Genomic DNA, 25,506 nt, shown 5'->3' with positions numbered 1-25,506 from the left:
TCCACAGAGGAACTCTTTCAGAGTGACCATCGGGTTCTTGGTCAACTCCCTGACCAAGGCCCTTCTTCCCCGAGTGCTCAGTTTGGCCGGGCTGCCAGCTCTAGGAAGAGTCTTGGTGGTTCCAAACTTATTCCATTCAAGAATGATGGAGGCCACTGTGTTCTTGGGGATCTTCAATGCTGCAGACATTTTTTGCTACTCTTCCCCAGATCTGTGCCTCGACACAATCCTGTCTCGAGCTCTACGGACAATTTCTTTGACCTCATGTCTTTTTGCTCTGACATGCCCTGTTAACTGTGGGACCTTATATAGACAGGTGTGTGCCTTTCCAAATCATGTCCAATGAATTGAATTTACCACAGGTGGACTCCAATCAAGTTGTAGAAACATCTCAAGGATGATCAATGGAAACAGGATGCACCTGAGCTCAATTTCTAGTCTCATAGCAAAGGGTTTGAATACTTAAGTAAATACCGTATTTCTGTTTTGCAAACATTTCTAAAAACCTGTTTTCTCTTTGTCATTATGGGGTGTTGTGTGTAGATTGATGAGGAAAACATTTTTATTTAATCCATTTTAGAATAAGGCTCTAATGTAACATGATATGGAAAAAATCAAGGGGTATGAATACTTTCAGAATGCACTGTAAAATCTTAATGGCTACACACAGACTAGACATGTTTGGACTGAGAGTCGACAGTTAGCTGTGTTCGTATGCTCAGTCTGTGGCTCATTAGTAGAGCATAGCCTGCCTCTTGTCAATCTTTGGATCGATTTATAATGTGCTTGCAGAGATACTGTATGTGGTATTCCTTTGAGTAGTTGAATGTGTGTCAGGAATTCAGAGGTTGTTGGGTTTCTGTGCGTGCATGTGTGTGAGGGAGGGAGAGAAAGAACGAGATTGTGTGTGTGTGTGTGTGTGTGTGTGTGTGTGTGTGTGTGTGTGTGTGTGTGTGTGTGTGTGTGTGTGTGTGTGTGTGTGTGTGTGTGTGTGTGTGTGTGTGTGTGTGTGTGTGTGTGTGTGTGTGTGTGTGTGTGTGGAGCTGCGTGAACATTATTATTGAGCTTCACACTGAGTGTTCCCCCCTCTCACCGACGCAACACACACAACGCTCACAGATGGCAGAAATGGTTGCTCACACACACACACACACACACACACACACACACACATGCAAGCGCGCATCTCATCTTCCCGGGATGGGCATTGGAATGCTGTTTAACCCCAATACTCTCTCCTCCTGTTGTAATGTGTCATTGTATGATAAAGAGATTGTCTTGTAGACAAGGCTATTCTATTGTGTGTGTGTGTGTGTGTGTGTGTGTGTTTCAGAGAGCCTAATCTAACATGTTTGTTCTCTGTGTTCCCCAGGATCCTGCTGCCGTCCAGAAGGCTAGCTCTCAAAGGGAAATGATTCCGCATGAAGCTGACGGACGGCTCTCCTCCTCTCTCCACGACAACGCCAGGTGTGACTCGTGCTGCTCCCACGGCAACGGCAGGTGTGCCTCTCTCTGCTCCCTGCTGAGCCAGAGCCAGGCATTCGACAGACGCTGAGCTACAGGACCTTCCCGCCCTCTCTACCTCCTCCAACCTCCTATCTACCAGAGAGAAAAGACAACAGTATGAAGTCCAACCATGAACGCAGCAACGAGTGTCTGCCCCCCAAGAAGAGAGATTTCCCAGCCAGCACTGCGGATGAGAGGCCCCTGGTGATGGCGCCCGCCAGCGAGACCCAGCGAGGAGAGAACCTGGCATGGCTGGCCAGCGTAGCCGGCGGGCACAACAGAGACAGTAGCGGAGGTAACAGGGATGGTGGTAGAGCTGGGCAGCGTACCAGCACTCCCAGTGAGTCTGACGTGACCCAGTACAAACCGCTATACTCCACCGGCACCACACACTTAGACTTCCTGGTCCCTTCCTCCATCTGTTCCATCTCCTCCTCCTCTTCATCACATCAGTCCAGTGTGGTGACCACATCCCTCCCTGCCATGTACACCTCTCCTCTGTCCCAATCAGGGGGGGGCATCCACTATACCCAGCTGCCCCCCAACCTCCAGTTCATCAGTTCCCCTTACACAGGCCCCTATGCTGGCTACATCTCCTCCCAGCTCCCCCCTCCACCCACCTCCACATCCCAATGCTCCTACCCCAACACCGCCACCAAGCTGGACCAGCACCACTCTGTGGGTCCAGGTCGCCCCCCACCCCAGTCCCAGTCCCTACCCCCGGGCCTGGCTGTGTCGGACACTGGCCCCCAGTACATCCAGCTCTCTGGTTCCTCTCAGAGTGTGGACCCCCGGACTGCCCCCTCGCCCCACGGTGGGACCCACCACATGCACCCCGACCCCCACCACACCCTGGCCTTCAGCGGTAGCTCCCAGGTGCTGGTCCAGTATGCGTGCCCCGGCTCCGAGGGGCCCCTGACTAAGAGAGAGGAGGGCCAGCCCAGGGAGCTGCACAATGGAGAGCTGGAGAAGAGGAGCCGCTTTGAGAGAAAGGAAAGCAAAGGAACCCCATCCTCATCCTCCTCCTCTTCCTCCTCTTCCTCCCATCACCAGCTCCACCAGCAGCAGAGCTCCCAGCATCACTATGAGACCTATACCTCCCATGATGCCTCAGGGCTACGGACCTCTCTCATGCCCAACAGCCACGGAGGACAAGACCACCAGAGCCCCAACAAACTACCCCCCTCCTCTGCCTCGCACCCAGAGAAAAGCAGCCTTCTCCTGGGTAAACCTGTGTACCGCACCTCCTCCTCCACCTCCTCCACGTTCACCTTCCCCCCTCAGCTCAATGTGGAGAGTCTTAAGGCAGCCGTCAGCTCCCCCCACACCCACACGGTCATCCAGACCACACACAACGCCAGCGATGCATCACCCCCCTCCCTGGGCCAACTCTCCACCAACTTCTACCAGGCTGGCCACGGTGGGCAGCCCATCATCAGCTATCTGTCTGGGGGTGCAGGGGGGCAGCAGTACCACACCAGTCTTCCCCAGCACCTTCTCATCCCAGGGGCCCCAGGGTCTCAACCTATCATCATCCCCGTCAGTGGGGCCGGGGTCACCAGCCTGGAGGCTACCCATGCTGCCCACATAGCCACCACAACCCAACCACAGCCCCACGCCTACGCCACCACCACCACTAACCCCAACCCCAAAGAGGAGCATCTATTCGAGGTCCCGGCCCCCTACCCTCCTCTGTCCCACCCTGCCGGGGCCGGGGGGAGCGTGGTCCAGGCCCAGCTACACCTCCCGGTGGTCCCACCCCTCCCGGCCCCCTCCTCTGCCCCCTCAGGCCCCTCGCTGCCACCCTACTTTATCAAGGGCTCCATCATCCAGCTGGCGGACGGGGAGCTGAAGCGCGTGGAGGACCTGAAGACGGACGACTTCATCCAGAGCGCTGAGATAAGCAGCGAGCTGAAGATAGACTCGTCCACTGTAGAACGCATCGACGGCAGCCACACACCCAACTTGGCAATCGTACAGTTCTCTGTGGGTGAGCACCGCGCTCAGGTGAGAGAACGCTAATCATGTTTGTGCATCAATATAACATTGATAATCACAAGTGTGACGTGCCATCATTTTGAATATTGAATAGCTCCTTGTGTGTTTATACTAGAGACTTCCTGTGTCTTGCAGTGGCTGCAGCTCAATCCTTTCTTTCCGCCGATATAAAGCTTGCACTTATTCCATAACATGGGGCTTGTAAAGGCGGTGTTTTTCATCACCGAACTGTTTGAGCTACAATCTAATAAGCATTGAAAGGGGAGACTCTCACGAACACGAAGGGGAGTCATAACCTTTTGGGGGGGGTACCCCACCTACATTGTACCTTAAACTGTTTATAAATACAACAGATTCTGTTCCAACAGCCCTGGGCCCAACTCATTGGAATGTCCCCACCCCATGGCCCAACTAGCAATTTATACAATATATACCAGTCCAATGGTGGTCCGACAGCGCGCAAACAAAGGGGCAGGGCCGGGGGGGCATGACTCTTAAATATAGGCTGTTATCGTGATTGGGCTATTCATACTGTAGGCCTATCATATGGACTGGAATTAGGCACCTCTTTACCATGAATCTGGGACATGATGATGGTTCATTGATGTGTGCAAGACAGAGATTGAATAGGCTAGTAAGTATGCTAGTCATACTGGAATAGATGACGGTCAACTGAGACAGACATTCACATCCAAATATTTCAGATCTCCCCTCTTTCTGAATTTTTTACAGATACTGTATGTATTTCCATCTCTGTCATATGAAACTGCCTGCGTGTGTGGTGCGCATTAGACCGGCGTTTTCCCGCTACTTGCGTTCTGGGACATTCGGGTGTGTTACCATGTGACCATTGCTGCGCTTATAATGTGAGGAAATAATAGTTGATCAACATTTTAAGCTAAACGTTGTCATCTGTTCTGTCAGCCTCTTTGTGTTTATAAGCAATGAAGGCTATTTTAGACTGCAGGTCCACTGGGCGTCAGTTGTAGGCTATTTTAGACTGCAGGTCCACTGGGCGTCAGTTGTAGGCTATTTTAGACTGCAGGTCCACTGGGCGTCAGTTGTAGGCTATTTTAGACTGCAGGTCCACTAGGTGTCAGTTGTAGGCTACATGCAGGCTCTTGCGCGTCTCGTGTGAATTATTACATGGATTATAATAAACTGACATATTTTTTTTTTAGGGGGTGGATGTATTTTTTGTCAGGGAAAATCAGTTGTTTTTTATTAAATGTTCAAGGCAAGCAATAGGCAGAATAAATGATTGGCAGCCTCAGTGTCCAACGGTTACAGCCACTGACCCCCGGCACACATCTGCCAGAATCAGCAATGGGGTTGGAATTCGGCCCGCTGCCCTTTGACTCACCCTCCACCTGTTTATCAAACATTGTTCTAGCTCTTAAATAAAAGCTAAAAAATTACAAAAGGTAAAATAAATACTGTTAATAATAGACTTGTATAATATAATGATCATACAGTACAATGACGGTAGAGGTCTAACAGTATGCTATTTAACAGTGGGAGGACTTTAACATTAACACATGGGTGCAGCAAAATGCCAGATTCTTCAATGATAATGACCATATCATTTTCTCATGATTAAAGAGACCAGGTTGGCGCGAAATGCAGGAGTGGCGATGGTGAATTCAACTGTTAAACAAGCTGCTCAATAAGCTGTCAATCAACTGATGGCCCAAATCAGCTCATCAACTCAGCCAGTGAAACAAACAGTAGCCTATTATGGGTTTTCACACCTTTCATCATGATGTCACAATGTATAGGCTAACGAATAACCTACAGAATGGGGGGCCTATTGTATAACAAGGGGCCTATTGTAACCATCGATGGCACTAGATTATCGCCAGCTGATGTCTCATTAAACCATCAATACGCACTAAATTCACCCACACAGCTGATATCAATTGCGACCATTATTACCTCATTACCGCTCCCTAAAAGATGTCGGTGTTACCTGCCTGCAACCAAAGTTTTTCAATATATGTTCGCCCTCTGGTTGGTATTATCATGGGAACAATTTAGTCCTTTTTGAACAGACGATTTATCTCTTTCACAAGCATTCAGTACAATTGAAATAAAATATTTCCTTGTTTACCACAGCAATTTAACCGACACTGTATAAATGTAAACTAATGTTGGTGTAGCTTACTGTTATAATTGTATTAGTTTCCGATTTATGTTTTCGACTAAATACAATTGTCTATGAAAGTGTCTGGTAAGGTCATTTATTTTCAAGATTGCCGATAAAATATCCCTGGACTGTCCATATTTGAAATCCGCCATTAATGCACCATTGCGCTCAATTCCGTAGGCTACCTCACTATTCTCAATTTAATCTTGTCTTTGCATTTGATATTATAGGCCTATGTGATTACATGCGTTTTTCTGGATTTTTGTTGTTGTTATTCTGTCTCTCACTGTTCAAATAAACCTACCATTAAAATTATAGACTGATCATTTCTTTGTCAGTGGGCAAACGTACAAAATCAGCAGGGGATCAAATACTTTTTTCCCTCACTGTATATCATGACTGTATCAGTACTATATCATTAATATATAAGTACTATATCAGTAATATATCATGACTATACCATGACTATATCATGACTGTATCAGTACTGTATCAGTACTATATAAGTACTATATCAGTAATATATCATGACTATACCATGACTATATCATGACTATCATGACTATACCATGACTATATCATGACTGTATCAGTACTGTATCAGTACTATATAAGTACTATATCAGTAATATATCATGACTATACCATGACTATATCATGACTATATCATGACTATACCATGACTGTATCAGTACTGTATCAGTACTATATCAGAGACTTCATTCTTCTCTTTTCTCTGTCCTCATCTCCTGTGGTTTTCTGATGTTTCTTTGAGATGGTTTCTTCTCTGAGTTGGTATATATTATGTCTGATGTGGAACTTGATTTTCTCCTGTCTGTTATCTCCATCTATTTTCCTCTCCTCTCAATCTCTTTCATTATCTCTCCCCCCCTCTCTCCCCCTCTCTCTCCCCCTCTCTCTCCCCCAGGTGAGTGTGGAGGTGCTGGTCGAGTATCCCTTCTTCGTATTCGGCCAGGGCTGGTCATCGTGCTGCCCGGACCGGACCACTCAGCTGTTAGAACTACCCTGCACCAAGCTGTCAGTGGGGGACGTCTGCATCTCCCTCACCCTGAAGAACCTGAGGAACGGCTCCCTGAAGAAGACCCAGCAGACCCAGAACCAGGCCATGGAGATCACTACTAGCTGCAACATGGGCTCCATCCACGGGCCCCTCAAACCCTCCAGGTGTTCCCGGGGTGGAAGGGGGTCAGGCAGGCACGGGGAGCAGGAGAACGGGGTGGGCCATAGAGGCTCCAGTGGAAGTGGGGGAGTGGTGGTTGGAGGTGTTCAGATCGCCTCAGAGAATGGAGAACTGAGGTTCGGCGTCGGGGGGGAGGCCAACTTGAAAAGAGGCCAGCCTGGAGATTCAGAATCCAGCAGGGGTGCAGCCAAGCCGGCGAGCCGCAAGAGGAGGTGGTCGGCCCCTGAGGGCCGTAAGGTGGAGAGGAGCGAGGAGGAGCCCCCGTTGACTCTGCCCAAACCTTCCTTTATCACTCAGGAGGTAAAGATCAGCATCGAAGGCAGGTCAAATATAGGCAAGTAGTGAAGGCAGGAGGTTAAAACAAGACTGTTAATTCAAATGGGGATTGGATGGAGACATGGAAAAAGAAAGAATGCCCTCTTAAATTTTTCATTTTAACTACTTTGTTTTAGATTTTTTTATTGTTTTTATTTGCTATCCGGATGACTGTAGGCGAAATTTGACCCATGTTATCACCTTACATTAAGTCCATGTTAGTATTAACATTGTAATAGATGCGTTCGGCATTACGTCAACGAGCAATCGGTGCATTTGCTTTGGGATTTTCCAACAAATCTCTGGGCAAGGGATTTTGTGAAGTATAGTACATTTTTAATTGGTGAGTTTGTGGCACACGAGCGCTGCTTGATACCTCTCTGGTCATTTGATGGCTGCAGGTGGACAACTTAATTAAATGATTGAAATATGTAGTTAGCTTTCCCATAGGACCTAGGACATGACTAAGCTGCCATAATGTAGACCGGTGAGTGATGCCACTTCCTTTGTGATGTCACTTCCTGGTAGAGGGCACTACTGACGAGAGTGTTCAGGATGTCTGGACGGAATCACTCTCCACGCCACCCATTGCCATGGTGGCAGACTGAGTTGATATGATGTCATCTATCCTGAGCGACTCAAGTCGTCTTTAGATAAAACACAGTAAAAAAAGGACTTGAACACATTGAAACCCTCATTAATAAAAGAGGATTTATAATAACCTTTATTTGTCTCTGACAGAAGGTTAGAACTACACATCTAGTCCTAAACAAGGGGTCACCAGATGCCTCGACACTCATCTAACTAGACCACTTAGGTGATGTCACCCAGCAGGGCCAGACCAGCCAGGCGAGGTCATCAGGCCGCGCCAGTGGGCCACCAGAAAGAGGGAACTCTTCCTTCCTTTGTTATGTTTGGGTGACAGTGGAGTCATTATGTTATTATTCCGGAAACGTTTTATTTAGTTTTGCTTGTCAATGTTTCCCTTCTCACCTTTGAACCTCTCCTATCTTGCCCAGTGAGTTGATAATGATATATTTGCTGATTGTCTAAAACTTTGAGATCGGGGGTCACATACGGTATGTATGTATAGTTTGACCGAGGGTGGTTAAGTAAAATGTTTATGTTATTCCTTTATACTCTACATACATTTACAATCACACTGAGTCGACTACATGAACTATGGGATTATTCAGAGGAAGATGATTATTACTTGGTGCAACCTTTTCCTTTTTATTCTTGTGGCGAGAGAGAGAGGTTACGTCCCAAAATGGCACCCTATTTCACTATATAGTGCACTGCTTTTTACCAAGGCCCTATCCTCATGGGCCCTGGTCAAAAGTAGTGCACTATATAGGGAGTAGGGTCCATTTGGGACGCTGTCAGAGAGTCTGTGTTGAGTCTTAAGAGAGGAGAGGGACAGCATGTTGTCTTGAAGCGCTTGCATTTGCACACCTGTCACACTCACCAACTGATGATAATACAACTATTATTATTATTATTATTATTATTATTATTATTATTGCTCTCGCTTCATTAACACAGTACTGTAGGTTTTTGTTATTTTGACATGAGGAAGAAGTAGAACTCTGTGACAGCAGCACTTTAGAACATTGAAGGGGTCATGATGATGTCATAGTGTCATGATGGTCATGGGGTCACGAAGTCACTTGACTTTTGAAAGGGATGAATGTGACAGGTGATGGAGAGAGTGCCAGTTAGGAGAGGGAAAGAAAGAGAGAAAGAAAACAGGAATATAGAGGAAGATATAATAGCAGAAGAGTGCTTTTTGTTGAGGCACTTTTCTCCAATCAGAACATGCTCTTCAAAATATGGGTGTGGTCAAAAAAATGACACATAACTGCCTTTTCAAGGATATCAAAATGTCAATAAAGTCCAAAAGGAGATTGGGCAAAGAATGGGAATAGGCAGGAACTGGGGAAGAGCAACGTGAGAATGTCCAGGTATGTTGTGGACAAGACTGAGAGAGCGCTACAGACACTCTGGACGCATGTCTGTATGCAAGTGTGCATGAATGCAGGTATGTGTAAGTACACACACACCAGAGGAGGCTGGTTGGAGGAGCTATAGGAGGACGGGCTCATTGTAATGGCTGTTTCCAGATGTTTGATGTGTTTGGTACCATTCCATTGATTCCATTCCAGCCATTACAATGACCCTGTCCTCCTATAGCTCCTCCCACCAGCCTCCTCTGACACAAACGGAATACACTCTCCTAAAGGCGAGGGAGGACAGTATGTATTTCATACTTGTTGGTATACATTTTATATGTATACAAATACTTTTGTTGCATAGATGTTTCCCCTTGATGATATAGAGAAGCCAAGATATATGAGTAGGAGACTTTAGTGATGCTCAGTGCACTGTGCAATGTGTGTTTGTTTGTTTGTGTGTGTGTGTATGTAAATGTGTATAGAAATATCATATAACTTAATTTGATATATCCACTGTTAAATGTCCAGTGTTTCTGTTTTTGGAGCTCTACTTAAGAGAATCTTGCAATTTGCACATCTGGAGAGGTAGTCAGTTGGGTGACATGTCCCAAATGGTACCCTATTCCCTATATAGTGCACTGGCCAAAAGTAGTGCACTATTTTTACATTTTACATTTTAGTCATTTAGCAGACGCTCTTATCCAGAGCGACTTACAGTTAGTGAGTGCATAAATTTTTTCATACTGGCCCCCCGTGGGGAACGAACCCACAACCCTGGCATTGCAAGCGCCATGCTCTACCAACTGAGCTACACGGGGCCACTATATAAGGAACAGGATGCCATTTCAGAGACACCTATGTTTTCAGCCAGGTTGCACACACACACACACACACACACACACACACACACACACACACACACACACACACACACACAGCGAGCTGAAAGCATAGAGATAGATAGAGGACTCATCTTTGTATCTGTGCCATTATAGTGTCTGTGACAGCATGGGAAGCACCATTGAGGCTATCTCGATTTTAAAGTAGTCAATTTTCTTCTTCACTATTGGCTGATCCCTCCTGATGACCCGGTTGGACATGACTCCAACAGGGTCACCAGGAGCAATCAGCCAACGAAGTTGGAAGTCCCACCCAGTTGACTACATTAAAATGGTGGAAGCCCTCAATGGTGCTGCCCATGCTAATACAGCCTTTTGGCTACTAGAGGTCTCTGTCATTCTCTATGGCTGAAACCCCATTTTACTGAAATGTAGCAGTTACTTAACAAGTGTGCTCCCTGCTGATTGGCTCCGATGCTCTCGACTGTGCTCCTCATTGGACCACCACACTGTCAATCACATCTGTGGCACGTCCAAGTCCCACCCACTTGTTGGGGGTTTGGTTGAGAGACAGTGTGGAGGAGTGTCGGTCGGTCTTGGAGCCTGGGGCGGGGCCACAAGCAGGTACACCTGTTGAGCTCTCTGATTGTACTAGATTTTCAGGTGTGTTTAGGTGGTAGAAGATGTGGCAGAGTAGGAGAAGGATGTAGAAGTTGCTTCTAGCCACTGATGTAGGTTCAGATGTTTAGTTCATCCCCCTAACGGTTAGTGTTAGGAGTGGGTATAGGGTAATCTGATCCTAGATCTGTGGTTAAGAGGAACTTCTACCTGGAGCGTGGTGAAATAGGAGGGTGGGTGCGGGTGATCGCCGTGGTGATGGACGGATGGTTGTGTGACTTCGACGGATGGATGGATGGATGGATGGATGGGTAAAGTCAGATGGATGGTGGTGGTGGTGTGTGTGTGAGTGAGTGTACACCATGTATAAGATTTGAAAATGCTTTATTTAAAAAAAATAAAACAGGGTTTCTCAGATCAACACCATGGCAGTGCATTTTCATTTTTTCTTTTATAACATTGTTTGATTATGTCTTCTAAAGGTAGTTTATGTGTGTGTGTGTGTGTGTGTGTGTGTGTGTGTGTGTGTGTGTGTAAGGGCAGGACGGACATAATAATGACTTTTGCTTCTTGAGCCTCACCTTGGTAAAATAATAGATATTTAAACCATTACATATATGTTTTTTGCATTCATACACATTGAACCAAAATGAGACCCTAGTTAAGTATTGTTCTAACTGACTAACTCCTACCTAAATGGGATCATTCAGTAAAACAACAACACACACTAACACCCCTCACCAATCAAACCCTTTCAGGTAATGTTTTCTAGTGCAAATGTGAAGCACCATGGCAGTGGTGTGGGAGCTGCTTTCCAATGGCAATAGTTAGACAACAAGCATCTAGCATCTAGCCAGCCTGTGTGTAACTGTGTATTTGAGAGAGAGAGAGAGAGAGAGAGAGAGAGAGAGAGGAGGGGGAGGGAGAGATATGATATAACATGCTTTGATATGCTCCCAACACTGACTGAAGTCTCTCTCAAAGTAGAATGTTTAGGCAGCAGCAGCACTGGAGAGAGGAGAGGAGAGGAGAGGAGAGGAGAGGAGAGGAGAGGAGAGGAGAGGAGAGGAGAGGAGAGGAGAGGAGAGGAGAGGAGAGGAGAGGAGAAGGATTAGCTGGGGGTGGGCTACAGTATTGGTGTTACGTTAGAACCCATTAGAGTTTTCCTCCTTTCATACTTCCCTGTGATGGCCAGCCAGAGATGGGGAGTGAAGCTGTGTCTAGAGAGATGGGGAGTGAAGCTGTGTCTCTAGAGATGGGGAGTGAAGCTGTGTCTCTAGAGATGGGGAGTGAAGCTGTGTCTAGAGAGATGGGGAGTGAAGCTGTGTCTAGAGAGATGGGGAGTGGAGCTGTGTCTCTAGAGATGGGGGGTGAAGCTGTGTCTCTAGAGATGGGGAGTGAAGCTGTGTCTCTAGAGATGGGGAGTGAAGCTGTGTCTAGAGAGATGGGGGGTGAAGCTGTGTCTAGAGAGATGGGTAGTGAAGCTGTGTCTAGAGAGATGGGGAGTGAAGCTGTGTCTAGAGAGATGGGGAGTGAAGCTGTGTCTAGAGAGATGGGGAGTGAAGCTGTGTCTAGAGAGATGGGGAGTGAAGCTGTGTCTCTAGAGATGGGGGGTGAAGCTGTGTCTCTAGAGAGATGGGGGGTGAAGCTGTGTCTCTAGAGATGGGGAGTGAAGCTGTGTCTCTAGAGATGGGGAGTGAAGCTGTGTCTAGAGAGATGGGGAGTGAAGCTGTGTCTCTAGAGATGGGGGGTGAAGCTGTGTCTCTAGAGATGGGGGGTGAAGCTGTGTCTCTAGAGATGGGGAGTGAAGCTGTGTCTCTAGAGATGGGGAGTGAAGCTGTGTCTCTAGAGATGGGGAGTGAAGCTGTGTCTAGAGAGATGGGGAGTGAAGCTGTGTCTAGAGAGATGGGGAGTGAAGCTGTGTCTAGAGAGATGGGGAGTGAAGCTGTGTCTAGAGAGATGGGGAGTGAAGCTGTGTCTAGAGAGATGGGGAGTGAAGCTGTGTCTCTAGAGATGGGGAGTGAAGCTGTGTCTCTAGAGATGGGGAGTGAAGCTGTGTCTAGAGAGATGGGGAGTGAAGCTGTGTCTAGAGAGATGGGGAGTGAAGCTGTGTCTAGAGAGATGGGGAGTGAAGCTGTGTCTAGAGAGATGGGGAGTGAAGCTGTGTCTCTAGAGATGGGGAGTGAAGCTGTGTCTAGAGAGATGGGGAGTGAAGCTGTGTCTAGAGAGATGGGGAGTGAAGCTGTGTCTAGAGAGATGGGGAGTGAAGCTGTGTCTAGAGAGATGGGGAGTGAAGCTGTGTCTCTAGAGATGGGGAGTGAAGCTGTGTCTAGAGAGATGGGGAGTGAAGCTGTGTCTCTAGAGATGGGGAGTGAAGCTGTGTCTAGAGAGATGGGGAGTGAAGCTGTGTCTCTAGAGATGGGGAGTGAAGCTGTGTCTAGAGAGATGGGGAGTGAAGCTGTGTCTAGAGAGATGGGGAGTGAAGCTGTGTCTCTAGAGATGGGGAGTGAAGCTGTGTCTAGAGAGATGGGGAGTGAAGCTGTGTCTAGAGAGATGGGGAGTGAAGCTGTGTCTAGAGAGATGGGGGGTGAAGCTGTGTCTAGAGAGATGGGGAGTGAAGCTGTGTCTAGAGAGATGGGGAGTGAAGCTGTGTCTAGAGAGATGGGGAGTGAAGCTGTGTCTAGAGAGATGGGGAGTGAAGCTGTGTCTAGAGAGATGGGGAGTGAAGCTGTGTCTAGAGAGATGGGGAGTGAAGCTGTGTCTAGAGAGATGGGGAGTGAAGCTGTGTCTAGAGAGATGGGGAGTGAAGCTGTGTCTAGAGAGATGGTTAGTGAAGTTGTGTCTCTAGAGATGGGGGTGAAGCTGTGTCTAGAGAGCTGGGGAGTGAAGCTGTGTCTCTAACGATGGGGAGTGAAGCTCTCGAGAGATGGGGTGAAGCTCTTTCTAGAGTGATGGGGTGAAGCTGTGTCTCTAGAGATGGGGGGTGAAGCTGTATCTAGAGAGATGGGAGTGAAGCTGTGTCTAGAGAGAGATGGGAGTGAAGCTGTGTCTAGAGAGAGATGGGGTGAAGCTGTGTCTAGAGAGAGATGGGGGTGAAGCTGTGTCTAGAGAGAGATGGGGTGAAGCTGTGTCTCTAGAGAGATGGGGGTGAAGCTGTGTCTAGAGAGAGATGGGGGGTGAAGCTGTGTCTAGAGAGAGATGGGGGGTGAAGCTGTGTCTAGAGAGAGATGGGGGTGAAGCCTTCCCTCCCATCTCTCTCTCTGACTGGCTATAACATGTCAATCAACCCCCCCCCCCCCCTTCAAAGAACCCAGCCAGCCATTAACGAACCAGCCTAGTCATTTTAGCACCATTCAATTCCTATTAAGTTGTTGCAGTTGTACGGCCTGCCATTCAGAAAATTCAGGGAGATTTTCACATATGCAGTGACAGACAGTCCAATATGGACTACAGTGCCCATAATGTTACACCCACTAGTGACCTTTAACCTATGACCCCTAGTTCAGGTACCCATGATGACCCCATAGCCAGCCAGCCTCTCTCATACCTTCTCTAGAACCTCAGCAGCCAGTTAGTTAGTTTAACCTCGGCAACCGCTAGCTACCTTCTATCAATGGCCTGGCCTTATACACTGAGTGTACAAAACATTAAGAACATGACTTAGACTGACCAGGTATGGTAGTAGGTGCCAGGCGCACCGGTTTGTATGAAGAACTGCAACGCTGCTGGGTTTTTCACGCTCAACAGTTTCCTGTGTGTATCAAGAATGGTCCACCACCCAAAGGACATCCATCCTACTTGACACAACTGTGGGAAGCATTGGACTCAACATGGGCCAGGATCCCTGTGGAACGCTTTCGACCTTGTAGAGTCCATGGGGGTGCAACTAAATATATAGAAAGGTGTTCTTAATGTTTTGTACACTCATTGTATGTGCAACTGCCTTTTTCTTCCCCCTAGCACTGTTTCCTTCCACTCTCTAGTTCCACTCTCTAGTTCCCACACACACACTCACGCAGTATTTTCGTTTAGAGACATATTAAGTAACAGTGGAAATGATTGCGTGTAGAGATTAGTGTGAAATGAACCCAGAGATTCACCTGTTTAACTCTGTTGTTCTTTTTTTAGGAGTAAACTAAATAAACACACACACAGGAATCCACATCTTCAATGTCTGCTTAGGTCAGCTTCACAATCAAAGCAGTGTGTCAGGTTAGTTGGAGGGGTGAGAGGCCTAGTGGACAGGGTCAGAGGTCAGAGGCCTAGTGGACAGGGTCAGGTTAGTTGGAGGGGTGAGAGGCCTAGTGGACAGGGTCAGAGGTCAGAGGCCTAGTGGACAGGGTCAGGTTAGTTGGAGGGGTGAGAGGCCTAGTGGACAGGGTCAGAGGTCAGAGGCCTAGTGGACAAGGTCAGAGGTCTAGTGGACAGGGTCAGGTTAGTTGGAGGGGTGAAAGGCCTAGTGGACAGGACAGGGTCAGGTTAGTTGGAGGGTGAGAGGCCTAGTGGACAGGGTCAGAGGTCAGAGGCCTAGTGGACAGGGTCAGAGGTCAGAGGCCTAGTGGACAGGGTCAGAGGTCAGAGGCCTAGTGGACAAGGTCAGAGGTCAGAGGCCTAGTGGACAGGGTCAGGTTAGTTGGAGGGGTGAAAGGCCTAGTGGACAGGACAGGGTCAGGTTAGTTGGAGGGGTGAGAGTCCTAGTGGACAGGGTCAGAGGTCAGAGGCCTAGTGGACAGGACAGGGTCAGGTTAGTTGGAGGGGTGAGAGTCCTAGTGGACAGGACATGGTCAGGTTAGTTGGAGGGGTGAAAGGCCTAGTGGACAGGACAGGGTCAGGTTAGTTGGAGGGGTGAGAGGCCCTAGTGGACAGGGTCAGGTTAGTTGGAGGGGTGAGAGTCCTAGTGGACAGGACAGGGTCAGGTTAGTTGGAGGGGTGAAAGGCCTAGTGGACAGGACAGGGTCAGGTTAGTTGGAGGGGTGAAAGGCCTAGTGGACAGGACAGGGTCAGGTTAGTTGGAGGGGTGAGAGGCCTAGTGGACAGGGTCAGAGGTCAGAGGCCTAGTGGACAGGGTCAGGTTAGTTGGAGGGGTGAAAGGCCTAGTGGACAGGACAGGGTCAGGTTAGTTGGAGGGGTGAGAGGCCTAGTGGACAGGACAGGGTCAGGTTAGTTGGAGGGGTGAGAGGCCTAGTGGACAGGGTCAGAGGTCAGAGGCCTAGTGGACAGGGTCAGGTTAGTTGGAGGGGTGAGAGGCCTAGTGGACAGGGTCAGAGGTCAGAGGCCTAGTGGACAGGGTCAGGTTAGTTGGAGGGGTGAGAGGCCTAGTGGACAGGGTCAGAGGTCAGAGGCCTAGTGGACAAGGTCAGAGGTCTAGTGGACAGGGTCAGGTTAGTTGGAGGGGTGAAAGGCCTAGTGGACAGGACAGGGTCAGGTTAGTTGGAGGGGTGAGAGGCCTAGTGGACAGGGTCAGAGGTCAGAGGCCTAGTGGACAGGGTCAGAGGTCAGAGGCCTAGTGGACAGGGTCAGAGGTCAGAGGCCTAGTGGACAAGGTCAGAGGTCAGAGGCCTAGTGGACAGGGTCAGGTTAGTTGGAGGGGTGAAAGGCCTAGTGGACAGGACAGGGTCAGGTTAGTTGGAGGGGTGAGAGTCCTAGTGGACAGGGTCAGAGGTCAGAGGCCTAGTGGACAGGACAGGGTCAGGTTAGTTGGAGGGGTGAGAGTCCTAGTGGACAGGACATGGTCAGGTTAGTTGGAGGGGTGAAAGGCCTAGTGGACAGGACAGGGTCAGGTTAGTTGGAGGGGTGAGAGGCCTAGTGGACAGGGTCAGGTTAGTTGGAGGGGTGAGAGTCCTAGTGGACAGGACAGGGTCAGGTTAGTTGGAGGGGTGAAAGGCCTAGTGGACAGGACAGGGTCAGGTTAGTTGGAGGGGTGAAAGGCCTAGTGGACAGGACAGGGTCAGGTTAGTTGGAGGGGTGAGAGGCCTAGTGGACAGGGTCAGAGGTCAGAGGCCTAGTGGACAGGGTCAGGTTAGTTGGAGGGGTGAAAGGCCTAGTGGACAGGACAGGGTCAGGTTAGTTGGAGGGGTGAGAGGCCTAGTGGACAGGACAGGGTCAGGTTAGTTGGAGGGGTGAGAGGCCTAGTGGACAGGGTCAGAGGTCAGAGGCCTAGTGGACAGGGTCAGAGGTCAGAGGCCTAGTGGACAGGACAGGTAGATTGTAGAGGACAGGACTCAAAGTAAGGGTCATGCAGTCAGGAGATTTAGCATAATGTATAGTAAATATAGTGGACTGTTATAAGGTTGTAGTAAGGTTGTATTAAAGTTGTACTATGGTTGTGGGAGGTTAAAATACAGTCGTAATCAGATGCAGGGGAGAGCAGAGCTTGTGGCAACTACACATTGGTAGTCTGCTGTTCTTTTTTATTTCTAGTTCAGGAACTCCCAGGTAGTCCCAGTTGTTATCAGGATAATGGTTCCTGTTACCCTTGGAATCACACTGTATGTGCAATAGTTGTCTTTGTTGATAGTTTCTCTCTCCAAAGTGTGTGTAGCATTGTCCCTGTCTGATGTTTGTTAGCCATGGACTGTATGTCTTTGTCCGTACCCCTTTACTGTGCCCCTAAAATGTCTTCAGTCTCATTAGCCTCACACTACACTGATTCAGGAGGGGTTAGTGCAGAGTGAGTGAGTGAATGAAAATGGAGATTGACAGTGCGTGTTGTCTGTGTGTGTAGCTGAAACCTGTCAGGATACGCATGCCTACCGGTATGTAGAAGGATGTCTTTGACCTCAGTAAATGGAATGCTTTGTCAATCAATGCTCCAGCTAGCAGTTCATTTGTAGTCTGGCTGTCTATTTCAACAAGCTGGATACTGTAAATTCTACATTCTGCAGTCCAGGAAAACGATGTCAGTCCCCCAAAAAATATATAGGAGGAAGTCAGAAAGAAAGACAGAGACAGGCTCTTGGCTCTTGGCTAGGGAGAGGTTTACTGTACTTGGGGTTGCAAAGCTACTGGTAATTTACCAAAGTTACCGGAATCTTCAGTAATTTTGGTAATTAACAGAAAATGTATGTCAATCTATTGTAACTTTGGTCATTTAAACTTGAATAACTTTTTTTTTTAAGTATTCATATATAGGATTCATTTTTTATATCTGTATCCATATGGTTCATGAAAAAATAGCCCAATTAATTTTTTTAAGCGTCTAATCAACAACGGCATTATTTTCAATTGACTGCAAACTATTTACTTTTTACACAACTGCCCCCAGTTTGACACCAAAACATTGTCAACAAATACATATTGACATAGTCAACTAAATGAAAATGTGTAAAAAAAATAAATGTTTAAGGATATTTCATATTTTCATACTGAAACGCCAATGATATTCACTAAATTGATGGTTTATATTTAAGATAATGTTTTACAGATTTTTCATAAAAAAATGTATTTTAAAATATTCTTATTGAATTATTTAATATATTTCACATGTGATAAGACCAGAGAGAGGGACATAGATAATAACAGACACCTGTGATAATCTGAAGAACCCAAAAGGGCCACTAGATGTCTGGCGATAGATTACATAAAATCCTTGAAATATACTACAATTCTGGTAGTTTGCTGGTAAAATTCGAAAGTTTCCAGTAATATACCCTCCATTCGCAACCTTAACTGTACATGCTTGGAGAGACATTCTTGGGATGCTTGTGGTGTAGTGAGTGGTGAGAGGGGTGGTATGATGGTAGTACTATGATGTCAGTAGCAGAGATATGTAGTGTTTTGTGAGAGGTGGTATGATGGTAGTACTATGATTGGCTACAAGTTGTCAGGTGGATTTATGCTGTTTATAAGCCTCTGCTGAAATAAGGAACTTTCCTGTTTCAGTAGAAAGATGGGCGTTATGTACTGGTACTCTGGCCTGGCCTCAGCCCAGTCTCTACTGTGTGGTCTGTTGCGAGGCATGTTTGACATAGGATAGTTACATACAGGTACATGGCGATGTGTGTGTGTACACTTTGTTGTTTTTAACTTGAGATGAGGTTGTCCCCAACAGCCTTTTGTTTCTCTCTGTGTGTGGGAATGTGTGTGTACGTGCGTGTGTGTGTGTGGGAATGTGTGCCTGTGTTTGTGTGTGGTGTTCTCTCCTATGGACTCTGATCACTAGCCCTAACCCTCATAAGGTCCAGAGAAAAAAGACAGATGACAGTCATTATTACCTCATGTATTAGTGGGGACCACTTTTGTAAAACCAACCCATACAGATGCACATAAGACTTGGTACTGTTTCAGCACTTTCTAAACCCAGAGGAAAGGTCTGGTCTAATCCCTCATCTCAGACCAAGGTCTTCCCCAGAGGTAATAACATTCATTCATTCAATTCAGACAGAGAATGAAAGAGAGAGAGAGATAAAACATTTAATTTAAAAAATTGAAAGAGTGAGAGGATAAAGTGATGGAGAGACTGTTCAGATTACGTTTTTTTTGCACATGGCCTGGTTGTAAACCGTAGTGTTTCCACTCTTTGCTCCATTTCGCCTAGCGTCCGACACGTTCTTGGGTCCAACGAGTTGAGATGCGAGGCGGTTTCTTGGTTCCATGTTTCTAATCAGAAGGACCTTTTTCGTGGACACACACACTTTTCTGTGTTCAATTTGGTCCTATAGTATAAAATACCTTTGGTTTCTTCATTAATGTACTTTTTCAGAATAGATGGGTTAGCTGACAACGCCACGAAAACGATTTGCACGCTTCGAAGGGGCAGAAGTCCACGACTTGTTGTGATTCTGCAGATAGCTAGCAACAATGACAAGAAGATGCCATATGGGGAATCGTAGGTGGCGTGTTTCAGCTAGTTTTATCTTGTTCATGATACAATGTCTTGTTTTGAGGTCACATCTATGCTAATATGGCAAAAATTCGCTAGCTAGCTAACCAACAACTGTAACGATGTATTTGAGAGACAACAAGTGCTCATTGTGCAAATGTATTTACGTTTTCAATAAACAATGGGGATGAAATATAGTTTACATGTTGTCAACCATCTAAGCCAACCCGTCTGTTTTGCCCCATAGTTGCGCACACGTGGGTTTTGTTGCTAAACAACCAACCCGTCTATAGGACCTTTTCAGGTTTCCACAGGTTACCACAGCCACAAAGTCAAAATTGGCTATATCGTAAAAATTCATGTAAATATAAATGTGCTTTTTGTTCTTACTTTAAGGTTAGGGATATGCATAAGGTTAGCAGTGTGATTAAGGTTAGGGTTAGGTATAAAATCCAATTTTAAGAAGAGAACTTGTAGAAATAGGTGGGGTTTATGACTTTGTGACTGTGGTAACTAGTGACGACCACCTTTTTGTTGTGTTGGTCTCCTTTGTAGCGCTCGACTGTCAGGAGACGTGATTGGACGTCTGTTTAGGGAATGTGTCATGTGACAAGCCTCCTCATTGGAGGAGCACACCCAGCTGACCTTGTCTGTTTTTATTGGCTTATTTACTTCTTGCACAAATAACTAATAAAATGAATGTTGGTTTGAGCTTCAGCGTTTCAAAATGAAAATAAATGTGTTGTTGTTTTTATTGTTTATTGCCATGTTTTTGTTTTATTTTTGTTTCTTTCTTGGCAAAAAAAAAAAAAGATAATGGTTTAGGCAACTTTTTAAATTGAACAGAATTCAATCAGGATTCCTTGGTTCAAACTTGACTGTTGTTTGACGTCTTGTCAATTAATTAATTAATGTCCGTACCGCTGGATAACCAACTCAGGCAGAGAAAACGTCAACACACCCACTAACCCAATGGTTAAGTTTCACCTCAATTTAATGTGGATGGGCTGTTCAATATGGGTTATTACTATTTTGAATGATTATATTTATATAATAAATATATAAATATAATTTATTGTATGGATTATTATTATTATTATTATTATTATTATTATTATTATTATTATTATATTGTTATATGCTGGAGATGGCTGCATGCTCTCAGTATGGAGGTTCAGTAAGGAGGCACGGGTTGTCCTGGTCCTGCAGTGAAGCAACATCAGACAGCAACTCTATCTATAACTACCAGCTGACAGACAAACATACATACACCCACTCTGACCTCTCACCTTTGACCCCTACACACTGAAGGCCAGGGAGGGGTCTTCTGTCAGCTGGGGTCCAGTAAATGTTGTCTGTCAACTGTTCACAACACACAGCCTAGTGGCTAAAGACATGTCTGGGAGTGGGACTCTGGTCAAACTGGACCTGTGGGGACATCAACATTGCTGACTGCCAGTCACTCAGAGAAAGAACTGAGACGCAACACAAGAACTGTTAAGGCAGGCAAGGAAAGACTTGGACATGAGAGCCAGAGCAGGTCAGAACCACCCAACGACCAACTCCTGTTGTAAAGATGCTTTATTGAAACACCACCAACCCCAGTGTCTGTCACTGTCCTCAGTAGCAAACCAATTGGTCAGTGTATTAGAGATCTGTAAGAACACACTTCTTAAGAAGAGAAAAAATATCTTCAAAAAAAATATCTTCATGAAATGGGCAAATAAATGTGCTTAGATTTTTTTAAATGTTGCCAATGAATAATCTATAAGATATTGTAGGCTACTTTTGTAATATAATATTTCACACAAACATACATAGCCCCTACATACTCACTCCTCATCCCAAATGACAATGTTTAATAAAAGAGGGAGCAAACAATAAACAAAGAGGTTGTCATGGTTTCACCACCAAGACAGGACATGCTTTCTCCAGGATACACTGGCCCAAGTGTTCTGGCATTATAGAAACAGGAGCTCCTCCTAGTGTCTGCCCAGTGACATGACACCACACTACCTGCTTACTGTGGCCTACAACCCTGTTGGACAAGGTGTCATGTCTTAACTCAGGGTTGCCCAACCCTGTTCCTGGAGAGCTACCCTCCTGTAGGTTTTCGCTCCAACCCCAGGTGTTACTAACCTGATTCATCTTATCAACCAGCTAATTATTAGAATCAGGTGTGCTAGATTAGGGTTGGGCGAAAACCTACAGGACTGTAGCTCTCCAGGAGCAGGGTTGGGCAGTCCTGTCTTAACTGGTGTTGAGGGGTTGAGAGAAAACAACGGGTGTTACATTACAACTTGTTACACACTCATTTCCAACCTCCTGGTTCTTTTAACTGTTGTTATTGTTTTTGTTTATTTCCCTCCAGTCCATTTTGTTGATGGAATACAAAGAGGTAAACATATTGTATTGTGAGAGGATACGGAAAGAAGCCACAGAGGTAATTCCTATGGAAGGAGAGGATCTATTGCAGGGCTCTCCAACCCTGTTCCTGGAGAGCTACCATCCTGTAGGTTTTCGCTCCAACCCCCAGTTGTAACTAATCTGATTCAGTTTATCAACCAGCTAATTATTAGAAGCAGGTGCTCCAGATTAGGGTTGGAGCGAAAACCTACAGGGCGGTAGCTTTCCAGGAACCGGGTTGGAGTTAAAACCTACAGGGCGGTAGCTTTCCAGGAACCGGGTTGGAGCGAAAACCTACAGGACGGTAGCTTTCCAGGAACCGGGTTGGAGCGAAAACCTACATGACGGTAGCTTTCTAGGAACCGGGTTGGAGAGCCCTGCTCTATTGTATGTCAATATTGTGCAGTAGTGGCTAGCCCAGCGTTTCCCAAACTCGGTCCTCGGGACCACAAGGGGTGCACGTTTTGGTTGTTGCCCTAGCACTACACAGCTGATTCAAATAATCAAAGCTTGATGACGAGTTCAACAACCAAAAGGCTATGTTCCCATGTCCATACTAGCATACCACTTAGGATCCATGCCCAATGCTCTGCTTCATTCTAAGTAGTGTGCGAGTGTGGATATTTGGACAGAGCTTGTCCCAGGGCCTAGTAAACAGGTGTTGTGGATGTTGTCCTAATGAGATTAAGTCGTCCATTGGGGAGGTCGTGAAGGATGTTTTTACGTTTAATATCGTGCAGAAAAAAGCATGGATATAGAAACTCTAGATTGGCCACACCGTGTGATAGTAATGGTTGGCTGTATATGCGAACTACATGGCTATGTTGGATATAGGAAACTGTGATGGCTAGGGGTTTCCGTTTTCCCTGACCATGTTACTTTAACAAGGAAAAACTCTGGGCCCCAATGATAAAATGTTTAAATCAAATATTGCAGGAGCTATGTTAGAAAGGGTCAATGAGGAAGTATGTTGAGCCAAATATAGTTATTGTATGTCTGTGATGTGGACGTCTTGGGAGAGGGGAAAATGTTTTGCACCTTACTCCGTCAGTAAAATATAAAACCTTACTCAGTCAGTCAAATATAAAACCTTACTCCGTCAGTCAAATATAAAACCTTACTCCGTCAGTAAAATATAAAACCTTACTCAGTCAGTAAAATATAAAACCTTACTCAGTCAGTAAAATATAAAACCTTACTCAGTCAGTAAAATATAAAACCTTACTCAGTCAGTCAAATATAAAACCTTACTCCGTCAGTAAAATATAAAACCTTACTCAGTCAGTAAAATATAAAACCTTACTCAGTCAGTAAAATATAAAACCTTACTCAGTCAGTCAAATATAAAACCTTACTCAGTCAGTCAAATATAAAACCTTACTCAGTCAGTCAAATATAAAAATTCACTCAATCAGTAAAATATAAAACCTTAGTCAGTAAAGATGAAACCAGGCAGGAGCTGTTATCTGGAAAAGAGAAAACCTTACTTGTTTTGTTTTGTTTTCATACTCTGTAATTTGTGTAAAAATATTGTACTCGCTTTTTATATAAAAATATTTAAAAGGTGTGTCTGTTTGTAGGATACACTAGTCTCAGTTTCTTGGATTTGATGGCTTTTTTTTCTTTGATGGTGCTTGCAGATTTTCTAGTTAGAATTTATTTCATTATTATAACAAATAATAAAACAATATTTGATCCAGGTCGTGAATACATTTGTTTTTGAAAAAAAGAAAATGCCATTGTTTGTTGTTTTATTATACACATACTAATAAAAGACAATAACAAGTTCAGGCCTTTTGATCACAGTCCGCATAACCCAAAACTAATTCTGCAGCACTCATTTTCCAGATGCGTTCTTCCGTAACTGTGAGAGAAATGTACTGTAGACAACACGTCTGTGGCTTGTTTTGTCTACAGAGGTGCTGTGGAAATAATGCTGTCCTGCCAGCAAACGTCGTTACCATGAACCTCTACGTCCAGAGACCAAGGTTACACGTAACACTGTGTAACCTTGGCTGACTCATTGTAATTCTACTAACACACACACATACACACACAAACATGCACACATACACACACACACACTCACAGATCCACCCACCCTCACACACATACGCACAGGCAAATATCTACTTATCTACACACTGCAAGTGTTCTGTGTGTGTAAAGATATGTTCTTCCAGTGAGTTCTAGGCACACAGTGTACTATACAGTACCTCATTAATGGGCTGTGGGTGTAGGCAGACAGGCAGGCAGGCAGATAGACAGACAGACAGACAGACAGACAGACAGACAGACAGACAGACAGACAGACAGACAGACAGACAGACAGACAGACAGACAGACAGACAGACAGACAGACAGACAGACAGACAGACAGGCAGGCAGACAGACAGACAGGTTGTCTGGAGTATCATTATGCATCATACCTGGGCTCATTCATCTGAGTTATTGTCAGTTTGAGTTAGTGGCAGTTTGAGTTAGTGTCAGTTTGAGTTATTGTCATTTTGAGTTAGTGGCAGTTTGAGTTAGTGTCAGTTTGAGTTATTGTCAGTTTGAGTTAGTGGCAGTTTGAGTTAGTGGCAGTTTGAGTTATTGTCAGTTTGAGTTAGTGGCAGTTTGAGTTAGTGGCAGTTTGAGTTAGTGGCAGTTTGAGTTAGTGGCAGTTTGAGTTAGTGGCAGTTTGAGTTAGTGGCAGTTTGAGTTATTGTCAGTTTGAGTTAGTGGCAGTTTGAGTTAGTGGCAGTTTGAGTTATTGTCAGTTTGAGTTAGTGACAGTTTGAGTTAGTGGCAGTTTGAGTTAGTGGCAGTTTGAGTTAGTGGCAGTTTGAGTTATTGTCAGTTTGAGTTAGTGGCAGTTTGAGTTAGTGGCAGTTTGAGTTAGTGGCAGTTTGAGTTAGTGGCAGTTTGAGTTATTGTCAGTTTGAGTTAGTGACAGTTTGAGTTAGTGGCAGTTTGAGTTAGTGGCAGTTTGAGTTATTGTCAGTTTGAGTTAGTGACAGTTTGAGTTAGTGGCAGTTTGAGTTATTGTCAGTTTGAGTTAGTGACAGTTTGAGTTAGTGGCAGTTTGAGTTAGTGGCAGTTTGAGTTAGTGGCAGTTTGAGTTATTGTCAGTTTGAGTTAGTGGCAGTAGAGGACTGCACTGAGAACAGATCAGGGACCAATAAACACTCTATTACTACTACGTCTGCTAATTACATCCAGACCAGACGCACTTAACCCATTCACAGCCGTCTGTGTTCCAGTAACCCCACTAGCATATTACTTAGTATGAAGCAATGTATTGGGCATGCATTGTCAGTGGTATGTTAATGTGGATAAATATTAAGACCCTGTGCATGTGTGCATGATTGCAATTGAACAGAATCAAAACAACATACTTATGTGGCTATTATCCTGAAAATGTGTTGTGGGGACATTTACTGCTGCACATATCAATGCCTCTTACCTGCATGCAGTGTTCAACAGTAGCTGCATCATGAACAAAAACAACAGCTCTAAACCCGCCCACGTTTACTCACTACAAAAAACACTCGTATCGTTTTCCCCACTCTTTCTTACTCTGTAGAGTGATGGTGTAACAGTCTTAGGCCTAAACAATGGGAACACCATTACTATTACAGCAGGAAGGCTACCGTATGTTTCTTTGTTTTACAGTAGTGTTTCTTTGTTTTACAGTAGTGTTTAATCCCTGAATGTTC

At 45.6% G+C, this 25,506-nt stretch overlaps 2 protein-coding genes and 1 long non-coding RNA gene across 28 annotated transcripts in view; all 3 read left to right on the top strand.

Annotated features, from left to right (window-relative positions):
* The window catches only part of LOC121572282 (ataxin-1-like), a 60,668-nt gene extending 51,378 nt beyond the window's left edge, over positions 1-9,290 (top strand). For both annotated transcript variants that reach the window (XM_045216066.1, XM_045216065.1), the window contains exons 2-3: positions 1,373-3,513; positions 6,579-9,290. In XM_045216066.1, coding sequence (XP_045072001.1) covers positions 1,624-3,513; positions 6,579-7,193 — 2,505 coding nt within the window. In that variant the 5' untranslated portion in view covers positions 1,373-1,623 and the 3' untranslated portion in view covers positions 7,194-9,290. The remainder of the gene's footprint in view (positions 1-1,372; positions 3,514-6,578) is intronic.
* Positions 9,291-11,650: 2,360 nt separating this feature from the next.
* LOC123485169 (uncharacterized protein pXO2-14/BXB0013/GBAA_pXO2_0013-like) lies at positions 11,651-13,479 on the top strand. Its single transcript, XM_045216067.1, has one exon. The coding sequence runs from the start codon at positions 12,214-12,216 to the stop codon at positions 13,477-13,479; it is 1,266 nt and encodes a 421-aa protein (XP_045072002.1). The 5' UTR covers positions 11,651-12,213.
* A 955-nt stretch (positions 13,480-14,434) lies between these two features.
* Positions 14,435-19,436, top strand: LOC123485168. Of its 25 annotated transcripts, none has more exons than XR_006658888.1 (4): positions 14,435-14,790; positions 14,858-14,965; positions 15,181-15,410; positions 15,583-19,436. It is a non-coding gene; the product is annotated as an uncharacterized LOC123485168 (long non-coding RNA). The 25 variants fall into 25 exon arrangements; XR_006658889.1 differs by having other exon boundaries at positions 14,435-14,965; positions 15,181-15,206; positions 15,367-15,410; XR_006658902.1 differs by having other exon boundaries at positions 14,435-14,965; positions 15,583-15,649; positions 15,738-19,436.
* Positions 19,437-25,506: the final 6,070 nt, after the last annotated feature.

Source organism: Coregonus clupeaformis, unplaced genomic scaffold (genome assembly GCF_020615455.1).
Source record: "Coregonus clupeaformis isolate EN_2021a unplaced genomic scaffold, ASM2061545v1 scaf0594, whole genome shotgun sequence".
NCBI classification, from domain to species: domain Eukaryota; kingdom Metazoa; phylum Chordata; class Actinopteri; order Salmoniformes; family Salmonidae; genus Coregonus; species Coregonus clupeaformis.
Note: the sequence above shows the minus strand (reverse complement) of the source record. Positions and strands in the feature narration are given on the sequence as shown.

Bases quoted from the DNA above. Each gene is read 5' to 3' on its own strand.
- LOC123485169 (XM_045216067.1), top strand. From the start codon at position 12,214: ATGGGGGGTGAAGCTGTGTCTCTAGAGATGGGGAGTGAAGCTGTGTCT.